Source organism: Gambusia affinis, linkage group LG14 (genome assembly GCF_019740435.1).
Source record: "Gambusia affinis linkage group LG14, SWU_Gaff_1.0, whole genome shotgun sequence".
Classification (NCBI taxonomy): Eukaryota; Metazoa; Chordata; class Actinopteri; order Cyprinodontiformes; family Poeciliidae; genus Gambusia; species Gambusia affinis.
This window is the reverse complement of record NC_057881.1, coordinates 26,017,810-26,043,103: the sequence shown is the minus strand read 5'-3', so window position 1 is coordinate 26,043,103 and position 25,294 is coordinate 26,017,810. Positions and strand designations below refer to the sequence as shown.

The window sequence follows — 25,294 nt, the reverse complement described above, 5'->3', positions numbered from 1 at the left end:
ATAACCAGCAAAAAACTCGGCATCATTCGGCAGCTCTCGTTGAACGCACATGCGCATTGGACACTGACGAGTGACGACGTGTTTGAAAGACATGCCAAACTGTCAACAATACGGCGGTTGCTGCAGCTACGTTTGGTCACGGTAAGTCCCACTGTTTTTTAGCAAACTTATATTCGTTATCTCGGCCATATAATTCATCCGCAAGTCCAGGTTTTGAGGTTAACTTTATGTGTAATGATTTAGCGATGCCTGGGACTAACGTTAGTCGAAAATATCATGTTTATTTAGTGGCAACAAGATGGAGCGGCAGAGCAAAAAAGCTGTCCGGGGCGCAAAACAAAAAAAGGAAAAGGGATAAGGATAAAGATGTTGGCGGGTTAAAAAAGCCGCTGTACTGTTATAGAAGGTTTATGATGAGTAGACTGCCGTAGGTAGGGCAGCTGTAAACTGTAGGAGAAGCAGCCGTGATGAAGAAGTGTAGGGTCACCAGATTTGGGTTTCTGAAAAGGAGGACACTTCTTTTTTTGTTGGCGGGGGGATAGAATCGGCGGACACACATGCGCCAACGGGGGGGGGGGGGGTAGAACCAGCGGTAGCACTAGAAATCGGCAGCACATGTGTGTACATGTGCTGCCGATTTCTTTGCCATACAAAGAAACCTGGAATGGAGTAGTGGAACGGAGTGGCAATGTAATCACAATGCACTGTAAGCTATGTAATGTGTTTTGAGGCAGTTGACCAAAATCCTGGACGATTTTTAAATTCCCCCGGACATTTTTTTAGGTCTGAAAAGTAGGACATGTCCGGGAAAAAGAGGACGTCTGGTCACCCTAAAGAAGTGTTACGTTGATATGTAATTGTGGTGTTGCTTCTATTGTTGTTAGGACTGCGAAGACCCAGACGTGTCTCACACCCCCATTGGGATCCTGACCATCATTCCTGAGGACAGGCAGGCCTCCACTGACTCACTGCACCTCCAGTCTTCAAGTACTGCCATCATTTTGGAAGGAAGTCTTGTCATGAATGATCTTGGAAATCTTCCACATGCCATGTGCTTGCTCTTTGGACTTATTTATACTCTGAATTTGGAGTACCCTCAACAACTGAAGTACACCTTTGACTTCATCCAAAGGGTGCTTCTCTCACTTGGACATAAATCCCTAAAACCAAAAATACAATCACTCAAAAATCTTCTGATGCAATGAGTGAATGTGATGTGACATTATGGATCAACGTTGATACCTTTACCGTTATTGGAAAAGTGATTTTTATTTCTTGTTTGATTCTTTTTTTGTTGGAGAGAGCATCATTGCACTTGCAGACTACTAAATGGTTTTATGTTAATGAGGAGAAACATTACTTCACTTCACTACTTCACTATTTACTTTATCAATGTTATGATAAATGTTGGGCTCTAGTATTGAGAATTGAGTTTTGTTTCACACCAGTCAACAAAGACATTTAAGCAGGGATTCTCAAAGTTTTAAAGACTGAGGGCCATTTGAAGGATTCAATATTAGATTGAAGGCTACCCTAGACAATATGTCGTGTCATTTTTTTCCCTAATAAAGTCTGTGGAAAACTTTGTTTCCAGGTTAGTGTGTATGTAACCACACTTGAGAACCTTGTATTTAAGGTAAACTTGTTTAATTATTAAACATTTTTTCCCATTCAAACTGTTGTCTGTTGGCTCTTCGTTCCAATAACTTAACACTTTTGGTTCATCTTACTTGAACATATCAAGGCAATCGGTTTCCTGATATTTTGCAAGTAATGTGAACTCTTAAACGTGTAAGCATAACTTATTTTTATGAGTACTGGTTAATTGACATAACTCACAATTTGAAGTAGTCATAATTGACATTTTATAGTCAACTTTACTAATGATTTTGAGTTAACGGCACTCAAGTTTACTGCCATTGCATGAGTTGTCTGAATGAATATTTTACAGTTAACCCAATTAATGATTTTGAGTTAACGGCACTCAGGTTTACTGCCTTTATCTGAGTGGTCTAAACATAGTTATTTTTAGCTACTTTACTTGAAGATTTTGAGGCAATCGGTTTCCTAACTTTTTTTAAGTAAAGTGAACTTATTACTTTTTACAGTGTACTTTAAAAGGAATTTTCTAAATATTGTCATTTAAACTGAGTGATATGTACTTGGAATTTTATCGGGATACTATTCTGATAATGATAAAAATGTGTATTATGTCTTCTTTAGGTCTCTGTGTGGCTGCGACTGCATGGCAGCATTCATGGTGCCACAGACACTAAAACTGTTCTGGAAAAATGTTCCCATTTCAAACAGGCATTTTTTCTACTGCAGTGATTTCTGTGATTTAACTGCTCAAAGTAACTCCATTTATTTATTTCAAATTTACAGATATTTATTGATGCTCTTGTGGAATAAACAGTGGAGAAAGAGGTTAAAATAAAATTTCAATCAGTTTTTTTAACAATATAAATTAAAATTAATCAAGGCAAACAATGATGAGAAATATTTCATGATAAATGATAAACGACACAATAAATGCCCATCCCTACTGTCACACCTAAACTTAATGTCTGAATGTTGTTGGGTTTGCTGCGGCTCAGGGCAATGCCTGCGGTCTCATTTTTCTTCTCTGTTCCCAAACTTTCAGATTTGATGTGAACAGAGCGATACGTCTAGATTCCATTCAGAAACACTGTTGCTCAACCAAGGCATTCACTTTCACAAATGTGAATGAATAGGTTAATCTTCACATCCCCACACCAGACGAAGCGTTCAGACATGAAAGTGATGTGTTCAGTGACTGTCAGATTAATGGAGGATGGCCCATGTCTGAAGGGTGAGCTATGAGCAGGAACAGAAGCCTCTCTGCTGCTCACTGGATCCTGCTTATCTGAACTGACCATGCTCTGATCCTGTAATACAGAGCTGCCTCTCTGCCCCCTTGACAAACACTTCAGATTGATATCTGACAGCTTGGGAGTGTGTGTGTGGGGGTGTATGATGTGTTTCACTTCCCATCTGATTTTTGCTTTGTTTTTACTGTCACTGATGTCACTTTACATGTCACTGCCATTCCCAAGACTTCAGCAGAAATATTAAATTCTGTGCCTGTGTTTCAAAGAGAGGAAGACGGAGAGGAAGGGCGTCTTGGACCTCGGTCTGTGTGGTGAGCGCTGGAATGTTTCTGCTCAGGTTTGGAGCTGTTTGCTCACAGATACGTGCTGAACACCCTGCCGGGGTTCTCTGGGATTAAGCAGCCTTGTGATTTCTCAGACAGCCGCAGCCATTCAGGAGAAGCACTTCAGTGCAGCATTTATCTTCAAAAGCAAGGCATGCAATGGCAGCAGCTAAAAGGGCTGCTTTGCATTTTTAATGCTTTTACCGGAGCACCCGAGTCCTTGCACTTCTCTAAAGCCATGTTTCCATTCATCAGGACCTGCTAATCGACCTCCTACTGGCCTTTGTGTGCGTCTGGGAGTTCATTTGTCAGGAAGGAGTTTTGTGTAACAGACAAACACATTTTCCTTTAGTGGACATCTTTAAACAGTCCAGCGGCACCTTGTATGTCTGAGTGTCTTGTGGAAGTTATTAATGGATTAAAGTGAGCAGTGTCAACTTTTATTTATAGGGGCCTGCCCATAGCAATGCATAAGGAGCATTACATGCATTGCATGGCAGGCACCTATTATTCTACACCCAATAGAATGTCTCTTTATATCTTTCTTTTTCTTCCATCACCGTTAATGCGGCTCATACCGCTGCGAGCCCACCCACAAAAGTGGTATCAAAACGTGTGGCTCGATGCCAAGATGGGAGCTATTATTTTTATTGGGAATCGGACTTACGACGCCGAAGTAAAAAAGCGAAAAACGAGTAAAATTTCCAACTGCCGAAACGCAGAGCCTAACTGACACCAACTGCCGCTTTTTTAGAGTGAGAATTTAAGCAGATTTCTGAACCCAAAATAATTTTGAAATCGCCGTCACGCCCACAAATATTGCCCTATCGATATCAAACTCGGTCATGACATTGATACGCATGCCTGCTGCGGTAAAATGTCTTCGATATTTCTCTAGCGCTTACGGTTTTCTGTCAAGGTGCTTCAGAGCAAAATCATGCGCCAGGTTAACTGACAGGTTCACTTCCATGTATTTCTGAAAAGTTTCTGCACTATTTTTGTCTCATCACTGCAATTATTGTGAATGAGGTACAAATATGAATTGCGGTATTATGGGAGATGACAAATAGCCCTCTCATACGCTTCAAACGGTTTTCGAATATGTCTCTCGGTTCCTGAACTGCAAAGGTTTGTTCGGAGTGCTTTTTCCATATTAACTGACTGGGTGTCTCACAAAGATAGAATTCTTTTTCCCCCTTTCTTTCTCACACACACACATGGCAGTTGGCAGAGGATCCATTACCATAGCAACGGAACATATGAGGGCAGAGCAGCTGATCAGGACTACAAAAACGCATCACTGTAGTTCTTTTTATGGGAGAACTCTCTGGAATGAGCTGGCCTTTAGAACTACTTCTGTTTTGGGCATTTTCTAATTGATTTTAACAAACCGTTGTTACACACAGGATTAGTGTGTTAATTTTAAATAAAGCTTAATGGAAATTTCCCAATAAAAGCGTCAACATTTCAGTCAGGTTAATGCACCGCCATAGGCAGTGCAATAATATTAGCCTGTATTATCTTTTCCTCTCAGGTTATGGCACTGGCTTGCACAGCAAGCCAGTGCAATGGCAATAGCCTTTGACCTAATAATAATAAATAGGACTACAAAACGCCATATCTGTAGTTCTAACTAACACTCAGTTAAAACAGAGCTTCCATTTAGAACTACTGGCTGTTTAGGCCAGTAAATAAGGGATTTAACCCAAACACTGTTGGGCATTGGATTAGTGTGGGCATTTAATATGAAGCTTATGTTTATTTTTCAAAATAAAATCCTTTATATTCTCCTCAGGTTAATGCACCGCCATAGGCGGTCCAATAATATTAAAATGCATTATATTCTTCTCTTAGGTTAGGGAACTGCCTTGCGCAGCAAACCAGTTCATTAAGATTAGACTTTTACCTTAAATAAGCTATTAGCTATATTTCTTACTTATTAGTCATTTTAAATATACTGAATGAAATAAGTCAGTTACAGACAACATTCTAATGATACCCCACATGCTATTGGCAGCATTTAGGCAAGGATATGTTCGGCCTCCTTTGATCAGATAAACTAAATGCTTTAAACAGTTAAAATTATCTCTCCCTGTGTGTTTCACTCGCATGACAGTTGAGCTGCTCTTTAGAACTACAAAGACAGAAGGTTAGAACTACAACGACTGAAGGTTAGAACTACAACATGGTGGAACTGTCAGTTACTACAGAGGAGGACTGAACGGGCCTTTAGAACTACTTGTGTTTTGAGCATTATAGATAAGATTTAACACATTCACTGTTACACATGGGATTATTTTAACAATTTATTATGAAGCTTACTGAAAATTTCAAAATAAAAGCTTCAATATGCCCCTCTGGATAGTGCACCGCCGCAGGCCTTTTAGCTTAACTAAGCTATTACCTTTTTTTCTTACTTATTAGCCATGTTTAGTATACTGAATAAAGTAAGTAAATTACAGAGACCTTTCTAATGATACCCCACATGCTACTGAGAGCATTCACGCTATCATTAGCATTTAGGCTAATTTCAGCTTATACACTTATTTTAACATACTCAATTTTGCAAGTCCAGCTTACTTAACATACTTGTGACTTTCCAAAAGCTAATGACTACTATTTAGCTAAGCTATTTAGCATTGATGCTAATTTTTAGCATCAGAACGCTGGGTCCAAATCGACAGGCACACTTTGACAGGCCCCAGTTAAATTTCCTCAGGAATTTTCTAGTTTTATTTTTTCTTCCCTGCACCAGTAACACTTACATATCTATATGTAGTTATAGACACACTTACAGGTTTTTCTTTTTCTTTTCCTGTGTACTTCAGTAGCCACGACATTTCGTTGCCAAATTCACTGTTGTGTCTTTGAGCAGTGTGTCTAACCAGTGGTGGGATTTTTTAATTGAGATAATTGCATGGCTGTAATTAATCAGAATTAATCACATTTTTATCAGAAACCATATACTGACGAAATTAGCAACATTCTCAGTTCAAAAACCTTTTTTGCTGCTAAATTATTGGAAAAATATTGTTTTAAATCTGTTATTTAGGTCATTCATCAGATTGATGCAGTGTGCTTTACATCAGCTCATGTGTTTCAGGAACTCCTTTGAACAAATGTTTTAGAAATGTGGACCCTGACATCAGCGTCGGGGACGTCTCTGCTGCTGCGACACGTTTAGCATCAAGATGCTATTTTAAGTTTGAACAGCTTTACTGTTAAAGCTGTTTAATAGTGCTAAACTCCTTTTAGCTAAATCTGAACACAACAACTGTCCTTTCCAGCTTTCCATCAAATCGTCTTGCTTTTGTAAACAAAAATGAACCCCTCCTGGGTTCAAAAGAAGAGGCTTTGTTGTTGTTTGTGCGTAGGAAATTACAGGTGTACCAGAAACCCGCAAATACAAAGGTTCCGCTATAGAGAAAAAAGAAAACACAGTGAATTGCTCTAAAATTCATCTAAATGCGAAGCAAGTCAGTCACTGCTCTCCCTATGCATTGCTATGGCAGACACCTGTTGTTCTACATCACAAAATAACTGCCACTTCCTACTACCGTTAATGCAGCTCGTACCGCTGCGTGACCCCTCACAATATACTGTACATATCAAAGCGATCGGCTCAATCCCATGAGGGGAGCTATTACTTTTGTTGGCATTTCCAGTAACTGTGGTGACATAATTAACCAAAAATGAGCCAAATTCAACTCAAAACAAAAGTCTGACACAAAACAGTGTCAATTAGACTCAAAATAGACATATGATTTAGTCTGCCTCTGAGCTGCTCTAAAGACCCACAGTGATGGCAGAAAGTCAGAACTACAGAAATGGTGGAACAACTGCTATAAACTCATTGCATCTCTGAATAGTGCTGTTTATGTTATATCTTATATGTATATCATCTAGTGGTGGCAAAAGCAACAAAAAACTGGTATGCTCTGAACTTAAGATGGAGTACATACACACATATTCATGATATACTTTGATTAAATTAATAAATGTAATTCCAGTACCGAAAAATTAACTTTATACCAGGTGAGTCGCTCTCAGCTGTACTGGGCTGCTTCAAATAATTTTAACAATGCTCCTGTAGAAGATTCATAACTTATAACTTATAAGTCTGAAACAGGAACAGGTCTGAAAAAAAACAGTCTGTGTGCTGCACTTAAGAGAGAGATTTGTTTGATGCATCAAAGAGTGATGTCATCACTGCTGATGTCATGGTTACCAGTGGAACTGAACATTCTACTGGTGCATTCACACCAAACACGTTTTGAGCGTCAGGTGAGTCTGGTTGATATTCAAAGTCTATGTGGAGTGTTGGATGCCCTAGATGTGTCAAACGCTCCAAACGGTTCAAATTGCGTCGCGCTAGACACTCTCAGTGCGCCACAACGGCCCTCGACGCGCCTCCACATAGACTTTGAATGCAAACCAGTCGACCCTGATGCTCAAAACGCATTTGGTGTGAATGCATCATTATATGTCCAATGTCACATTAGGTCATCGCTTCTCAATTCCAGTCCTCAGGCCCCCCTGCTCTGCATGTTTTAGATGTGTCTCTGTTTCAGAACAGCTGATCCAAATGATTGCATGACCTCTTCTGCCAGGTGTGTGGCAGAAGGGGAAACACTTAAAACATGCAGGGCAGGGTGCCGGAATTGAGAAACACTGCATTAGTTCCATCATATTAGGACTAAAGACCGGTCTTAATGTGATGGACTCATTGCTTTGGGTCAGGGGTAACATTTAGAAGTAAGATGCTAATTAATGTTTGAATTAGGAATAAATTGAATAATAAATCGCAGCTACTAAAATGGAAGAAATCAATCAATCAAGTTCTAATATGGGTCGAAATAGTTTTGACAAACCTGAACAGCATTTTGTTTTCTACATCATTATAAACAATGATGATGCAATATTAGGGTGTTTTTCTGCCAATTGCGTAGCTGCAGTACATTAGTGATCTAATGTGTTGAATGTGCTGAGACTCATTCAGCGCATTAGAAACCAATCAGAACCAAAAGTTTATCTTTTGGTTCTGATTGGTTTTTTCTGGACAGTAGCAGAGCCAGAGGTCTTTTTACAGATTCTCTGTTTCATATTCTACTGTCAGACTCTTTTAACAAATATTCATCCATCCATCATCTAACACACTTATCCTTACACACACACATTCACACCTTAGGACAATTTAGAGAGACCAATTAATCAAGTAATTAATGCCCAAACTCAGGTTAGTACCACCTGGGTGTGGGTTGGCGCAAAGGCCGAGCCGGGAATAGATTGGCCTTCATGCCATTGCCAACGTGAAGGCCCTCCATGCAATCAGTGGAGGTTGGTTGCATGGACACCTGTCTTTCCTCACACCTCCATGTTTGTGTGGAGGTTTGGCTTTGCGTGGACTCCTCTCTTTGCAACCTGGGTGTGGGTCGGTGCAAAGGCCGAGCCACGCTATGCATTGAGACCCCTGGTTGATAGGAGGTCTGTCTTTTCTCAGACCTCCCTGGTTGATAGGAGGTCTGTCTTTTCTCAGACCTCCCTTGTTGATAGGAGGTCTGTCTTTCGTCATACCTCCATGTTTGATGGGAGGTTTGTCTTTCTTCAGACCTCTCTGGTGGATTGAAGGTCTGTCTTTCATTAGACCTCCCTGGTTGATAGGAGGTCTGTCTTTCATCAGACCTCCCTGGTGGATTGAAGGTCTGTCTTTCCTTAGACTCCTCTGTTGGTAGGGAGCCTTCTGTTTTCAGGGGGGTCTCTGGTTGGGTGGAAACTCTAGAATGGTTGTTTTCTAGAGCAAGTGTTAACTTCACCTTCAGGTCTGCAACCTGACCCTGCAGAGATTTCACCATTTCCTCCAGTGCTATGATTTTAGAAGCTTGCTCAGTGTGACATTTGAGCTGCTCCTCATATTTAAGCCTCACTTTGTACTCTTCAATCATGACGTCTATCAGACCTTTGTTGCGGGAGGCGTATTTTTCAGCCTCCCTTTTGAAGTAGTCCAGCTGCTGAAGAAGGCTCTTGTCTTCTGTAACTTTGGAAGATGAAGAAACCTTTGACACATCCTTAATCTCTGGCACATTTCCTTCATGCTCATGTTTGACTCGCAGGTGACGTTCTTTCTCTAACATTTTTTGCAGTTTTTCAATCTCCTCCTGCTGTGATTTGACTTCATCCTCATATTCAAACCTTCGGTCTCTTTCCACCTCGAGATCAATAATCGTTCTCTGCAATTCTTTTTTAAGATCTTTTACCTGTGTTGTGAGATCCATGATGTGTTGGCTTTTCTCTTCCACGACTTCCACTGAGGGGGTAATCTCGAAGCCAGCAGAGGGAGTTGTTTCCTGCTGGACTTCCAATGATGTTGAAGTCTCCAAGTCGCCGGAAGGACTTGATTCCCCCGGTTGTCTGGTGATTCATCTTCCGGCTCACTGTCATCTTCAAAAGAAAGAACAGCGTCGTAGTCGACTTGGACGTTGAGGTCCATCATTTGGATCCATGAAAGCTCTGCTGGAAAAGCTTCATGTTCACTAACAATCTCTTGTTGTTTCATGTTGATGTTCAGATAAATACTTGCTTCTCTGAAAGGCGTGTGATATCTGGAATCGATATTCCGCTCGTTTCAATTATTTTCAAAAGTGCTCTGAAGAGTGATCTGTCGCGATAGAACCGAGGAACAGGTCTGAGAAAACTCTGTCTGTGAGCAACATTCAATAGAGAGATGCCTTTGTGGTATCATAGAGTGATGACATCACTGCTGATGTCATTGATACCATTGGAACTGAACATTCTTTCTACCTTATTCCTGGGAGGCGTACTGGGGAAACCATTATGGGTCTTACTTCTGGCGCCCACCAGAAGTAGCAGTATCTCATTGTAATTTGGAGGGGTTTTGACTAATCCATATTCATGATAGAAGTTACATCTCTCTTTTCAGTTACTCTACAATATTTAGTAAACTTATTTTTGGACTCACCGTCTACTATCAGAGAACTGTTCAGTACAGAGGATTGTAATTGTGAGTTCAATAATTACAATTATTAAATTGTAATAATTGTAATTATTATTACACAGTGTTAAGTTTTGTGACCGAATTTCAAAATAAAAGCATAAATCAATCAATCAATCAATCAATCAAATTTTATTTGTATAGTACATTTCAGCAGCAAGGCTTTTCAAAGTGCTTTACATCAAATCAAACACAAAAACACAATGCAACATAGAATCAACAATCAAAAAACATCAAGTCAGAGTCCGTCAATAAATTTGTAACTGATTACGTTTCAAATACGACTCTAAACAAGTGGGTTTTTAGTTGAGATTTAAAGGAAGTCAGTGTTTCAACTGTTTTCTTGAAGTTTGTTCCAGATTTGTGGGGCAATGATGCTGAGTGCTGCTTCTTCTCATTTGGTTCTGGTTCTGGGGATGCAGAGCAGACTAGAACCAGAAGACCTGAGAGGTCTGGAAGGTTGATACAACAACAGCAGATCTTTAATGTTTTGTGGTGACAAACCATTCAGTGATTTATAAACTAACAACAGTATTTTAAAGTCTATTCTTTGAGCTACAGGGAGCCAGTGGAGGGACTTTAAAACTGGTGTTATGTGCTCTGTCTTCCTGGTTTTAGTAAGAACTCGAGCAGCAGCATTCTGGATCAGCTGCAGCTGTTTGATTGATTTGTTGGACAGACCTGTGAAGACGCTGTTGCAATAATCAATATGACTGAAGATAAACGCATGGACTAAATAAACGCATAACTAAATATTCCTCTCAGGGTAGTACTAACTAATATTAGCCTTTACTATCTTTTTCTCTCAGGTCATTGCACTGCCCTGATGCTCATGACAGTGACGCTCCACATGCTACTGACAACATTTTGGCTAACGTTAGCAATTTGGCTCATTTTAACTTGTACACTAATTTCAACATAGAGAATGGCATGAGTCCATATTACGCTATATGTTTGTGACTCTCCACATGCTATTGAGTACCCTGTACCTTACTTTAGCATTGATGCTAATTTGTAGCATTAGAACGTCCACAAAGTGTGCCAACCGACAGGCACACTTTGGCAGGCACCGTTTAAATTTCTTCAGAAATGTTCTAGTTCATCATCTATCAGGAACCTTACGGGGACAGTATTATGTATTTTCCAGGCACATTACAAACTTAGCTTGAAAAAAATTTATTTTGAAATTGGGTCATTGTCTCTTTAAGAAACTCCTGCTCTTTCTGACACCACTCACCCCCGTTCCTTTATTAAGCCGTTTATTAAGCTCTTAAGAGCATTGCACTTGGGAAGCAGATCCTATGATGATCTTAGCAGATGCTCAGTTCCACCAGGTTTTTTACTAATTACTACTGCCGCTAGTCTGGAGGAGCTGAGAGGGAGCAGGCGTGGTGGAGGGCTGCTCTGTGAGGCAGAGGCTCGACTGGAGACTGTAGCTCCGAGGAGGAGGCAGATCTTTGTGAGAGCAAGAATTTATGCACCCCCCAATGGTTTATGTATTTACTTTATTTATTTCAAACATGAAACACTTATGAACACTTATGAATTTCGACTCAATAAACTCATCCAATATTTCCATTGATTGCCATGGGAGATTCAAGGACTCCTCAAACTAGCATGAAAGAAAGCAACACAGTCCAGGTATGTGTTTGATGCCATGCTGCTCAAAAGAGTTGATTTTATGTAATGCCCTCCCTTTGACAAATCTTAAAGTACAACTTGACCATCCCTCCTGGATGACCAAAGTTTTCACCTTATTTTTAAGGGCAGTGGCACCCTGATATAAAATAAAACTTAACCCAACTCCTGGCTCTGCTCTTGATTAATGCTCAATATCTCCTCCAGACTGATCAGCTCTCTGTCAACAATGGCATGTCTGCTGGTCCACTGTTAAACCATATGAGAAATGTCGTTTGGAGTTTTCAGTAACGTAAACCATGGGACAATCAACAAATGTGTTATTCGGTCAGTCACATCAATTCTGCAGTGCTCAGTGCGGGTAGTTGGATCTGCTAATGGAGATGAATCTGGCCGAGGCGGACTGGGATAGGACCGGTTAGAGGCGCTCTAGAGGAGATGCTATGTTTTCAGTGAGTTCTGCACCAACGTAGAGCCTGGACGATATGGCTTCAAAACATATAAGCGTTTCATGTCATTCAATAGTGATGATTGTCGATATCAATAATTATTGATTAACTGCACAAGTTACTGAACAAGTTGTTGCCAGGTAACCAAAGAGTGAGTTAATTGATGTCACCCACCTTACTTAGCTGGCAGTGAGCAGCCAAAGCCTTTTGTCTGCCTACATCTCCCAGAATGCCATATGGTTCTGGATTAGAGTTCAGGGAATATTCTATATGTTGACTATTGAATATTCAGCTGTCTTATTTGTGGATATTGATCATGTGTCTATGACAATATATGTTGCTATTGATTTGTGACCTTACATACACGTCAAGTATAAAAATCTCACAATCGCTTGCTTGTACATTCAACACAAACCTCTGAAAGCTTAATTACAAAGACTGAGTCACACTTTGTGCTCGTTTATCTCACACATGCTTGCTCAAAAGCGCTCAGTGTGTGTTCTGGCACACGCTTGGCTCTGTGTGTGCACTTCACAACTTGATAAAGTTGAATGAAAATATCCTTTTATTGTAAGAGCAGCAAAGTGACTAACAATCAAAACATGTAGAGTCACACAAAGATAAAAATATATATAACAGAATTAAGAATGACAAACTGCATAATACAGAAAAAATTACAGCATAACATACCTTACAATTATTAAAGCGTGCTATAATCAAAGGAATGTTCAATGAAAATAATTTTAAAAAATTGTATTTGTGCATTAAAAAAACAACAGATTATTTGCAAGTCCATGTAAATGAACCAGTCAAACACTGACAGGTCTCCAATCATCCAATCAGTTTCTAGTAAATAGTGAATTCTCTTTGATAAGTAAAGTAATGACCAATCACAACCAGCAATTCAAAATAGTGCACTGATGTGTAGACATTTTTGAACATAACAGATTAAGAAAACTGCATGTTGTATTCAAGGAATATTTAGTTAAGCATATGAACTCATCATTTACTCATCATTGTGCATTTTATTTATATAATATTTATTTTAATTTATTTTGCTTTTAAATGTGATCAGCATTCCAAAGCTTGTCTTAAGACCCACTTAGTTAGAATTTATCTGAACTGCAAAGATTCATGTTTTTATTTGAATTATATTTTATTGTATTTTAGTGTTGTCAACAATGTCTTCCACTAACACATAATTAGCTTGTCATATTCTCAAATTTCCTGTTGACATTTTTAACAGAAAACATGGTGGGTGGACCACCTCAATGCTGGGCTTTCTGGGAAAACCCTGGATGTCTGCTGACTGACAAAGAATATGTTTTAAACATTCTGAATATGTCCTCCATTTCCTTTCCTCCCAGAGATTGAGAATAAAAGTTAGAACAGAAAGCCATCCCTATAAAAAGTTTAGTTGTGTCAGATGAAGTTGTGACAGTATTGCTGTCCTTTTGACTTGTTGCTTGCTTTTCATTATTTTAAATTACTGTATTCAAGAAAAATTCATTCTTCATTATTTTTATTTCATTTCCTTATTTATTTATGTTTTATTATTTTATAAAGTGACATGGAGAAATACTGGTACATCTCCCAAAATTAGACTATTGTATAAAAGTGAAATAGTTCTTGTCAGTCTTTTTGACATTTTAATATTTTGCAAACCCAACATTAAGTGGATGTATACTGGATGCTATGACATGTCAGAGATTTAACCTTAGTCTGCTCCAAAATGTGTCAGTATTTTAAAAAGTCATTGCCTTTATTAAACATGATGCTGTTCTGGTACTTTAACTGAAATCCACTGTCTTTTAAATGAATTTACTATTAAATAATATCCAGATTATTAGTGAATATTTAGTCATATAACTAAATAATGAAGCAGCCTAACAAGAGAACAAAGTGGAGATAAATATCCTCCTAATTGGACGTAGTTTAGCTTAACATTGTGCTAGAATGCAAAACTTCTCCATATGAACATGTGTAATTAATCAGCTGAAAATTACGTCAAGTTAATATGTCTAGTTGCTATCTGTCCTATGCTCTGTTAATTTCTCTAATCCTCTGTGAAATGATTCATGCTTGTTAAAGATGCACTGATGTACTTAATTAAAAGATTGATTTTGCGTGGAACATAAAATAGTGCCTGCAGTTTTAATTTCCTCACCTGAACAGAGCCTGAGATTAGCTGTGCTGTGTGGCTGAGCATTTTTCAGCTGATCCAGCTCCTCAAATGCCCAATCTCCTGCTCTCGCATTGCCTTACCAGACAGTGCTTTAAATGGAGAATCTATTGAATAAAGATGGGCATTCTTTTACACTGTAGGAGTAATAGATCTCTGAAGAAGCCTGTTGGCAGCATTCTTGCAGTTAGCGTTCTTAATGATAACTCCTCCATCTGGTGAGTGGTGGTGAGCCAAAGGCAGCAGATGGAATTGTTTTCACAATCTGTTTAAATATGTTGTTGGTTTTTCTTCCCCTTTTAAACTTCCCCAGCAGCTCAGATGCTTGCTTGCTTTCCAAAAGGATGTTGGATTTTGTATTTCCTCTCATTCAGCATTAAGCTTTCTGTGTAGAAATGGCAGACTTCATACCAGTGAAGTAGAGAGGAATGATGAATTACAGTTTTTAGAGTTTCAAGCCTTTCAGGGAAAAACTGTAACTGTTGTGATAAAATAATCCTGAATCATATGTTTCCATGGCACCAATACTAAACAGGACTGTCTTTCTGAGCTGTAATAAAGAAGTTAGTCATTTCATTTTCTTTTTAACATTTTTATTTTCAAAATGAAAAGTAAGGAAAAGACAAGCAACTACTAAGACTTTACTTGTTATCACAATATATTTTTCTTTTTATTGTGTTGTTGGTATCTTTTTGGTCAGAAATCTATCACTGTGTGTAGTCAGAGACCAATGAATCCAAATATGGTTCTAAAAAATGAACCTTTTTCAAAATGTTCCTTCACTATGTAGTACAAACTACCAACTTAGGACAGAAATCTATATTTATAATAACTGGTTAATGCCACTGCATTAGTAAAGCTGGGCAAGGGAGCACGTTAGTAAAATGTGCAGAATCAGCACATTTGACATTCATGTGTCAGGAGGGTCAATGTCCAGCCCAACACAACTACATCATCAGAAATGGAGAAGCACCAATATTAAAAGTGTGGGCTGATATTCTAATTGCTGTACGAAACCAAAATACAGACATTGTTATTCTATTCGCTCTTTGGTTTGACTGCTGTTTATTCGGACATTTTAAGTATGAGGGCTTTAGGGAGTAAGTCAAGTTGTCATTCTGGCGTTTAAAACATTCCAGTGAGCTGAGTTGAATGAAGCCTGGAGGATTTTTTCTTGTGCTAAAGTGAAATGTTTGTGTTTCACAGAGAACCAGGGGCCAGAAGAGAAAGAGAGTTCCTATCACTGAGGAACGAGAAGAGAAAGTGGAGGTTAGTCACTTCTTCTTGCTGCTATTCGAAAATCTTTGTAGATATAACATTTTCTGATTCGTTTTCTTTTCTTTTTTTCTTCATTAGTTCAGACTACATAAGTTTGCGTAGCAGACTCAAATCTCTCATTAATGTAATCTTCCAAATCTGCTTTCCTCATGTAAAAATTATGGATCAGGTAACAGATGGTGAATGTTTGGGTTCTCCGCTCACTTCATCAGAAAGCTGCTCAAATACTTTCCACATGATGCAGGTGTGCTAGTGGTTGCTGGGACTCAGGTCTTATTGCTAACACTGGTTCAGTAAACTTCCAAATTACACACACCATGCTGGCGACCCAGAGGATCCTCTCTGTGCAAGTACTTTAGTGGCTGAAAGAGGAAGGGGTCCAGCATTTGGTTTTGGAGCCAGAAATGTTTGTGTATGATTTGGAAATGGAGTTATACTTTTCAGCACATTGTACTCCCTCCACAGTTTTAGCTTTCATTTTTACTTCCAAGGCTCAAACAACCACCCATCCAGCTCTCATTTCTAATCAGACGTGTTCCCATAGGAACCACTGCCACGGGAACGTAGACAACGCCAGTCTGCAGTGCAGAAAAAACCCAAAGCTGATGACACAAGAACCGAGTGTTCGACTTGCAAAGGACCAGGCGACAATGAAAATCTAGTGAGGTAAGGCAATGTGTGTATCTGTATAAGAGAACCAGCTTGGGCTATTCCACATGGTGAGTGTATGTGTGTGAGTGTGCATACCTTGAGAGGTCCATATTTGTGTGTGTGTGTGTCTCCTGGAGGAGCCATATCCTCCTGATGATTAAAATTCAGTCTTCATTAGACTCCGGCCGCTGGGCTGTGCAGAGTGTGGGGCCTGAGGTTGTCCTCTCCACAGGACCCTATATTGACCTGCCACATACATTTGCTCACTTGATTACGGGGTAATGAATAGCACAATTAATTCCCCTCCTCTCTTGAGGTATCAGGTGTTTGGCATCTAATCAACAGGATTCTTCTTTGCTGTTCTTTGAAACCCAGCATATGCCTTGATAGCACATTGTCACGTAATGACCAGTTTAGGTTTAAACTATAACACCAGACTCTGGGCTGAGCAGAACCTTTATTTTTCCTGAAGCAGGTTATCAGTTGTAGTGATGCTGAAGTGTTTGGTGTGTGAGGAGGAATTATTTTTCTTTTTTCACCATCATTCATTGCCTCTCTGTATCTTATTAAATGGTAACAGAGAAACCTTATGACAGGAAACATTTCCAGTATGGCTTCCTGTGCAGCCATAGAACCTCAGAACCTTGAAGTCTTTGATCTTGAAATCTATTTGTGCATTAAAGTAATGTAGCGTTAGATGTCAGGCTATTTGACCAACAAGGACGTGTTTTCCATTTATAACTGTATCTTTAATATGTATGTTTCATAATTTTACACAGTGATGTTTAAAGACAGACAGCAGTAAGGATCCCACTATGATTATTTGGTATTGCAGTCAGAAGCCACAGATTGTCGATGTTTTACTGAATGCTCCTGATGCAGCGTTTAGTTTGGAGGGTTTCTGGTCGGGGTGTGAGGTGTGCTGCCCTGACTCTTTCTATCTTTGCATTGCACAGGTTGTGAGAGCCGGGGCAGCCACCTCACCTCCCATAAAATGTCGGGACTGATGGCCGTTGGCTTAGAGACAGAGAGGCAAATTGAGGCTCGAGTCAGAAGGAAGAACCACACCTTCCCTTCCCATCGCTTCGCCAAGCACGTCTGAACCAAACTGGACCAGCAGCTGTCCAACCAACAATTTTACCTGAACTTTTGGATCTGAAACATTGAACCCTAAATGCTTAAGTTTATTTTCATTCTTTTGGTAGTTTGGGGCTTGTACATACCGACAGCATCTTAGTGGATTATTGTGTGTTAAACTTTCTTCAGTATAATACTTGTTTCTGTTGGTAAAGGATTTTTTTATTGATATAATTAATTGTATTTGGCAGGAAAATATTTGTTATTGTATTGTTAGATTTATTGATTTACCCTCTCATGCTATTCATTTATAGCTAGATCACAGAGGATTTAGATTGTTGTTTCACCTTAAAACCAGTCAAGAGGAGATTTTTCGGATTGCAGTCTGGTGGGTTTGGTTGACAGTGAGGAAGCACCGTATTCTCCAGCTGCTGAACATTTTTTCAGCAGCTCAACCATCTTCTCTCTCCCTCTGCCAAAAACCGATTGTCTTTAAAATCAGCGTGAGATTTTCCCACCTTTTTTTGCCTGTCTGACCTTCTAATCAGTTCTAACCAGTGTTATTGATTAAATTCCAATGCCAATCACCCGTAGCAACTCGGCATGAGTAATTAGACTTAGAAAGCCACTTGAGCCGTGGCTTTCTAGGTTTTCCTGTGTTGTGATTTAGTTTCAAGTATGCTGAGGACCACAAGAAAAGAAAAGTCTGAAAAGAAAAGTTTAGAAAAGCACTGAACTAATGCTATTACAGTATGAGCAGATTAGTTGTAGTTTGCAGCAGCATCCTTTAAATGTTAGTCTGACTCTGTTTAGAGTGATTGAACATGAAGAAGTCTTTCAGTGTGTCAATATGTTGAAGTGACAGCTGAACAGACCCGTCCTCAGAGACGTGGCCGGGTTGGTCTCCATGTCCCCGCTCGCTGGCCTGACTAGGCTCATGACAGCAGTCACATCTTGGCCTCATGTGTCACTCTGTTCCCCGTTCTGGACCCATATATGCATGCTTTAGGGAGCCGTCAGACCAGCCCAGTTAGCTGAAGGAATCAAGCAGCTGCAGAAAATTAATTTGCTGCTCATTTCTGTTTCAGCTCTAAGATGCATGACAATGTATTTACATAGATTAGGTAAATATTACATAACTTCCTACTAAGTGATGTGCTCTTACAAAAGTCTGAATGCTAGGTAGTGTGATGATGTGTACAGTATTTATTGAAGAGTCTGAACTGTCTTTTTGTTTTGTGCCTGTGCAGCTTTTTAAACATGGATCATATTTTGTGTGAAATCTGATTTGTGACATAGCCACTAAGACTGTGTTTTCTTTGCCAGACATTTGTTTACAATGATGCTTTTGAGGGAACATTTTGATCTCTGCTGTACTGTAACATGAAGTAAGAGTGTGAATGTTGCTTCTGCTGTCTATGTCATGTGTCTCAGCGTCTGGCCTTTAGCGCTTGGAAATTAAGTGGCGCTTTAATAAACTCTTGATTTTTTTCACCTTATTGCTGCAGTGATAAATGAGTGTCAGACAGCTAATTAATTGTTGTAAAGGTGCGGCATCGGCGGTCCGTTTGTACGTGTAATGCCCCCTGTCAGCAGTGATTTATCACCTGGGAAGTGGCCCTCTTGTTTTCTTGGGAGCTGTTCAAATGAAATGTTACTTCTCAACCTACGCAGAGTAAAATCTCAAATGCATCAGCAGGAGGATGTGAACTTCTGTTTAAAATAAGCAGCAGTAACTTATATGGTGATGATGATTTGCAGGATATTTGCTTTTGCCATTTCTTATCCCCTTTTTAACTGAAGTCCCATTGAGCTCAGGGGTTGCTTTCACATGCAAGGCCTGCCCAAGGCAGCAACCACACAATCCAGAGCTGCACAGCACTATTAAATAACACAGCACCATAAATAAAAAATAATGAACAATAGTTAAAGGGTACAGTCCTGCTGGTTGTCAGCTGCTCTGCACACCTTTATTGTGTCCAGACAGTATAAAAGTGAGGGGATGAGGGACCCAATGTTGTTATGTGATGGACATGGGACATTTTACAGTGTGGAAACAACAGCAAATAGAATTAGCTAAAAAGACAAACTACTCTGTGTGGAGAAAAACAATCCCCACTTCCTGAGCAACAACAGGGTGACAGCAGAGAGCCCCCCACCTATCCCCTCATGAACATGAAGAAACCTCCACTGTTCCCCAGTTCACAATAACCGGAGTTCAGAGAACCGGGAACTATTTCTATCAGATAACACTGAAACATCCAGAACAATATGCCTGAGACATTTACCGTAACCGTTAATCCTTCCAGGAAGTAGTTGTTTGGGTTTGGTGCCAAACGTCAAGTCTAATTTCTATTCATATTTATTTTACAGATTCTGGAAATTTTACAATGATTTTCATTCCTTTGATATCAATGCATATGTGAACGGCAAGCAAACCGGAGACTGCTCCAGAAGCAGGAAGCGGAATACAGCGCAGGGCATTCTGGGTAAATACAAGCAAAACAAACAATGGCTTGTGAGTTTTTGCCAAGGATAAAAAAGAGAAAACCTACAATCGCTAAACTCTCACATTGTTTAATTTTTGTTTACATTTTGTTAAGAAGGTAGTTATGCTCAGTCTTCTTCAGATGTTATTTCTTTCAGTAGCTCTTGGTGCAGCTCCACCACAGGCCAGGAGGGGAACAGGCTTTTTATTTGTTTGTCACTGTAGTGTGAAAGTAAACCACAGCAGCTAAAAATGGAACAAATGTTGTAATTTTGTAGTCAGTAGGCAATCAAACCGAGCCTACTGGACCATCAGGTGTGGAAACAGCCTTGGTCCTAACAAATACACTGAAAGACAGGATTGTTCGGCTTGTGTCATCAACCACAGACATGTTTCAACAGCTTCAGTGGATGATTTATGTAGATGATTATTTACCTTTCACTTTTTAATGATTTTTCCGTATTGTTCAGACCAGGAGTCTCAAACTCCAGCCCTGGAGGGCCGGTGTCCTGCAACTTTTAGATGTGCCTCTGTTGCACCACACCTGAATAGAATAATTAGGTCATTAGGGCTCTGGAGAACTGATCTACACAAGGAGGAGGTAATTAAGCCATTTCATTCCAGTGTTTTGTACCTGTGGCACATCTAAAAACTGCAGGACAGCGACTGGAGGACTGGAGTTTGAGACCCCTGGTTTATACAGAAGGGAGCATCATTGTTCTTATGACTATTAGCAAAATGTTCTGGTCTGCTTATTTTTTTGTTGCATTTTCTGAAGATATCTCAGAGATGAGATCCAGAAATGTGCCATCTATGAGAGAAAAGCAAACCCTTCGTGAGCTCATACATCCCAGAGTGTTGACCAAGCATCTGGGTTTTGGTTAAGGGCTGAAAGCAGAGCTTAGGGATTGGTGGAGTGCAGAGGATGGGGGATGGCAGGAGAGGAAAGCTAGCAAGGAGGTTCTGGAAAGCAGTAACCTTTCCGATGATGAGTGCATTTCCTATTACTGCTCTGACACCAGATCCGGGGAGATGATTTAATGGCGGCATTTTGTTTTTGCTGACTTCCTCCTTTCCCCCTCTATTAAAACAGAAAACTCAAGAGCTTGGACTGGAGCTGTGTGGGAAGAGTGGCCAAGCAGCTAAAATCTATCACTCCTCTGCTTCCTCCCCTGTCTCTTTATGCCACTGATTCACCCACTGTGTGGGTTTGCCTGAGCGTTCCCTGAGGTTTACACTTTTCATTCCCCAAACACTTTACTGGTTTGTATTTTTTATCCAACCCCCACTCCCAGTATTTCACCTATTACACTGGATATAAATCTGGGACCTTTATGGGTGTCGTGTAGATTATTGCTGTCTTTTTACCTAAATCTCTGAAAGAAAATTTAGTGTCTTTTAGGTGTCACTAGGCTCCAATTTGGCCTGCACTGCAGGGGGCACAAATATGTTGTTAAATTGGTACCCAGATTACTGGGGCCCCCTGCTGGAACATTTAAGAAGCTCTGGTTTCATTGCGGGCTCCAGGTGAGAGCTGTTGAAAGACCCTTCCTTGTGCTCCTTTCATCTTCTCTATAGCCGTGAATGAGTTGTGTCTAGATGGGCTAATAAAAGTAGCTGCTCTGACTTGGCTTTATCCATAGGTGCGACTTCAGCAGTCCATTCATTACTTTCCCCATCTTGTAAAACAATGGCTCTTTTCTAATGTTGCACTGACCTAACAGTAGATCAAAAAGTAGGAGGCTCCAAAAGTCCAATAATCCACTCCTTTCTGAGGTGCACTTTGTCATGGATGAGAGTCAATGGCTTAGTGCTTTGTGTCATATTGATTTGTGACACGTGGTCACTCCCAGGGTAATTGCATTGCCCACTTGTGATAAATTCACTGTCTTGTTTTAGCCTCTTGGTCTCAGACAGCAGAGTTTTACCAAAGAATGAGCAGTTCCACAAACTCCCAGGAAAACTGTGGATATTTGAATGTCCATATTCACATGTCAGGATTTGTTTTGTCCCTGATAATTATCCATTTTTTGTATTTAAGAAGCTTTGACTTCTATAAAGTTTCAGTCCAAAGCTTCATTAGAATCAATTAGGTAGATCCATCCAGATCTGTTCCTGGATGGTGCACTTCGTGTGCAAGTATTCACATGCTGAGTCAGCAGGTCTGCTCAGGTTATCACAAAGTCCTGAGTAAATTCAGTTCCTAATCTCCATTGTCACTTTTTTATATGCGACTATCTAAATCGCAAAATTATTTGAGAATGTTTCAGAAAGCCAAAGCGATGTGCTCTGAGGTCAGAGGGGTAAAATCACTGGTGGTCCTGCACAGCTCCACTGAAAAAAACACAAACACTCTTTAATTCTGACAGCGTGTTTTAGGTTGACATTGATTTGATGTGTGATCTGCCAGCTCCACTTCACACTGGGTACAATCAGCTCCAACACCTTAGGGGCAGATCAACACCACAGCATTCTGGTAAAACACTGATCTATAACTTCATGACAAATATGGGTTTTGTCATCCAGAAGAGTATTGCCAGGCAAGTGAAACCTTTAGCGTTTAAAATGAATTATCTCATCTCTCTATAACCGTTATAAACGAAGCAGTTCTACGTCTGTCTGTCATAAAATGCATTTGTCTCCAAACCCAGACAACGTATGCCCTCCGCTACGTTGGGGTCACATCAGGACAGCTGTCAGTGTGCTTCAGAATAATTTACCTTCATTCTGTAAAACAATAGAGGAGAAATTTCCCAGAGCGAAACAGTTGGTCTGCATTCACACCGTTACTTACCGGCTTTAAATCGAATCCATCAGGGCACATTATACTTAGATCTAAACTCTTCCCAACATTTCATTAGACTTTTGTTTGAGCAAAAATGAAACTAGAAAGTGTAAATGTCCCAGTCAGGATTTGTTTTGTCCCTGATAATGATCCAATTTTTGTATTTAAGAAGCTTTGACGTCTATAAAGTTTCAGTCCAAAACTTCATTAAAATCAATTAGGTAGATATCATTCCTATACTTGGAAATTCTGTTGCTTTCTACAAAGTGCAGAAAGATAACCCATTAAATTTAATCAGCATTACAAGCTACACACCAGTACAGCCACTACAGTCTCTTCTATTCTTTCTGTTTTATCCTGTTCTTTACAGTGAAGCATGAAGGTAAATTAAGGTAATTTTATTCATATAGCACATTTTCAGCAATAAGCCCATTCAAAGTTGCTGAAACTGCTGTTTGTCCAGATCTGCCTCATCGTCCGGCAACATGGGGTAACATTTATCTAATAGAAATAATTTTGCTAATCCTAAAACAAGGAAAATTTAGTCTCTTTTAATCAGATATTGAGTAAAGGTTGTATCTTCCTGTAGTGTATGAAACTATCTTGTTTTATTTATATTTGGAAAACGCCTTGGGGGACAGAGTGTCACCTTTGAGGTACAGCTCCTTCTTGTGGCTGCAGTTTCCAAAATCTTCCACTTCACGGAGCAGCCCTTCCCTCCATTCAGCTCCTTCAGACTAGCCAGCAGGAATTAACATAAACTTCTGCTGAGTTTATTATCGGAGCTACATCTCAGTGAAACGCTGGTAGAAACGTTGCTAAAGGGTTCATGGAGGACCGATGCTCTGATAACTTCCTGAAAGCAGAATTTCAGAAAGAGCAGGGGGTTTTAAATAGATAGAGGCTCAGTCTCAAGGTGTCAAATTACAAAGTCATATTTGACATATACAGCAATTTTATAACAATTGAAGGTCACATAGTTACTTGATTGGCACTATGTGTCTAGAAAACATATAAAACTTGGCCCTTTATAGAGGACTTTCAATAGTAAATGTCTGTCCTGTTTGTGTGAATTCAGAAATTCTTCAAATTATTGAGACACTCTTGTATCCTGGCTCAGCGATGTCACAGATGGAAACATGCTTTTCATTTCAGGGTAAAAGAAGTGCTCTTGTAGACATAATATTCAATTCATCCAGCTGCTTGGTGTTCTTATTGTGTCATCAATATCGTGGTTGCTGTGATCTCCTTTAACTCAAATGACACATCAGTGAAACTCCTGCAGGAGATCTGTGTAAATCGAGGCTCTTTGCGGCGCCTCGGGCGACGGCCCTTTCTCATTATGACACATGAACAGCAATGTGACAGCTGGAAGAGCTGGATCAGATCAAACAGCTCAACGCAGATCTGTTGGCCATCAGCGCCGCTCAGGGAGGACCAGTCCACTGGTGCCACCACAGGTGCAAGGAAGATGTGAAAACCTCAGTCATAGATTAAACAGCAGATGAAAGAGGACAAGAATTGCTAACTGAGAGTGACACATGTAGCAGACAAAAGCAATCTGTCACGTCCCCTCCACACCCTCACCTCCAATACGATTACATCAATCAATAACCTCTTATGAGTGATTGGATTTTGTCTGCCTCCAAAGTACAGGGTAGGAGGGGGAGCTGCTCAATGTTTCCAATGATTAAAGCACGGCCAAATTGCTTTGATAACATCAAGGACCTTGCTGTGCCTGAGCACGTAAGGGCATTGTTGGGAGCAGATAAAGGCTGGAGGTGGCCGCTGACTCAGATCAACTCTGGAAACACAACGGAGATCTGCCAATGGAGGACTGAACTGATCGGAAGCTATGGAGGGTTTTTTGCATTCTCTGCTTATAAACATGTCACAATCTAATCCAAACAAACAAGTAAATCTGTGGAGGTGACTTTATAGTAATTAACATTTTAAGACCACTAGTTGTGTGAAATGTTTGTTCTGTTTTGACTTTTCTATCAAACTTTTATATTTCAGATCATAAACCAATTTTTAACATTGGATAAAGATCACCTGAGTAAATATTGAAAAAAGGTTTTCAGATGATTTCATTTGTTAAGAGGAAGAAGTTCTTCAAACCAACCTGTTCCTGTGGACCACTGTTTTTGGGGGTTTGCAAACATAATCAATTTGAACTCATTGATATGATCAGTAATATTAAACAATCAATCCAGTAATTGCCCATCTGTTCTCTGATAAACAGTAACTCCAAACAAAGGTTAAAACTGAAATTCTTTTTCAAAACAAAGTTTATGTTTAGTTGACGATGCCTGATCTGGCTGGTGACATGTTAGTTTCCTTCCCTCCTTCCTTCTGTCTGTCCATCCATCTGTCCATTCGTCCATCCAAGCCCCCACATCCTGACTAGCAAATACACCCCTGTACTTCTTTAAATGCATACAGAAGTAGGCTCACTTGCTTCTTGGTTGTCACTGTTGGGAGGATATATCTGGGTATAAAATGAAAGTATTTGGAATGAGTTCACCTTTCAGCGCCTTACACCCTGAAATGTCATGTCTG

The 25,294-nt window shown here is 39.9% G+C and overlaps 1 protein-coding gene across 3 annotated transcripts in view; it reads left to right on the top strand.

Annotated features, from left to right (window-relative positions):
* Window positions 1–25,294, top strand: part of phf14 (PHD finger protein 14) — an 83,065-nt gene that overhangs the window by 34,450 nt on the left and 23,321 nt on the right. For 2 of the 3 annotated variants that reach the window (XM_044139112.1, XM_044139111.1), the window contains exons 15-16: window positions 15,660–15,722; window positions 16,276–16,397. In XM_044139112.1, the coding sequence (XP_043995047.1) occupies window positions 15,660–15,722; window positions 16,276–16,397 (185 nt within the window). Of the gene's footprint in view, window positions 1–15,659; window positions 15,723–16,275; window positions 16,398–17,338; window positions 18,959–25,294 lie in introns of those variants that run through there. The other variant, XM_044139113.1, reaches the window with a different exon arrangement.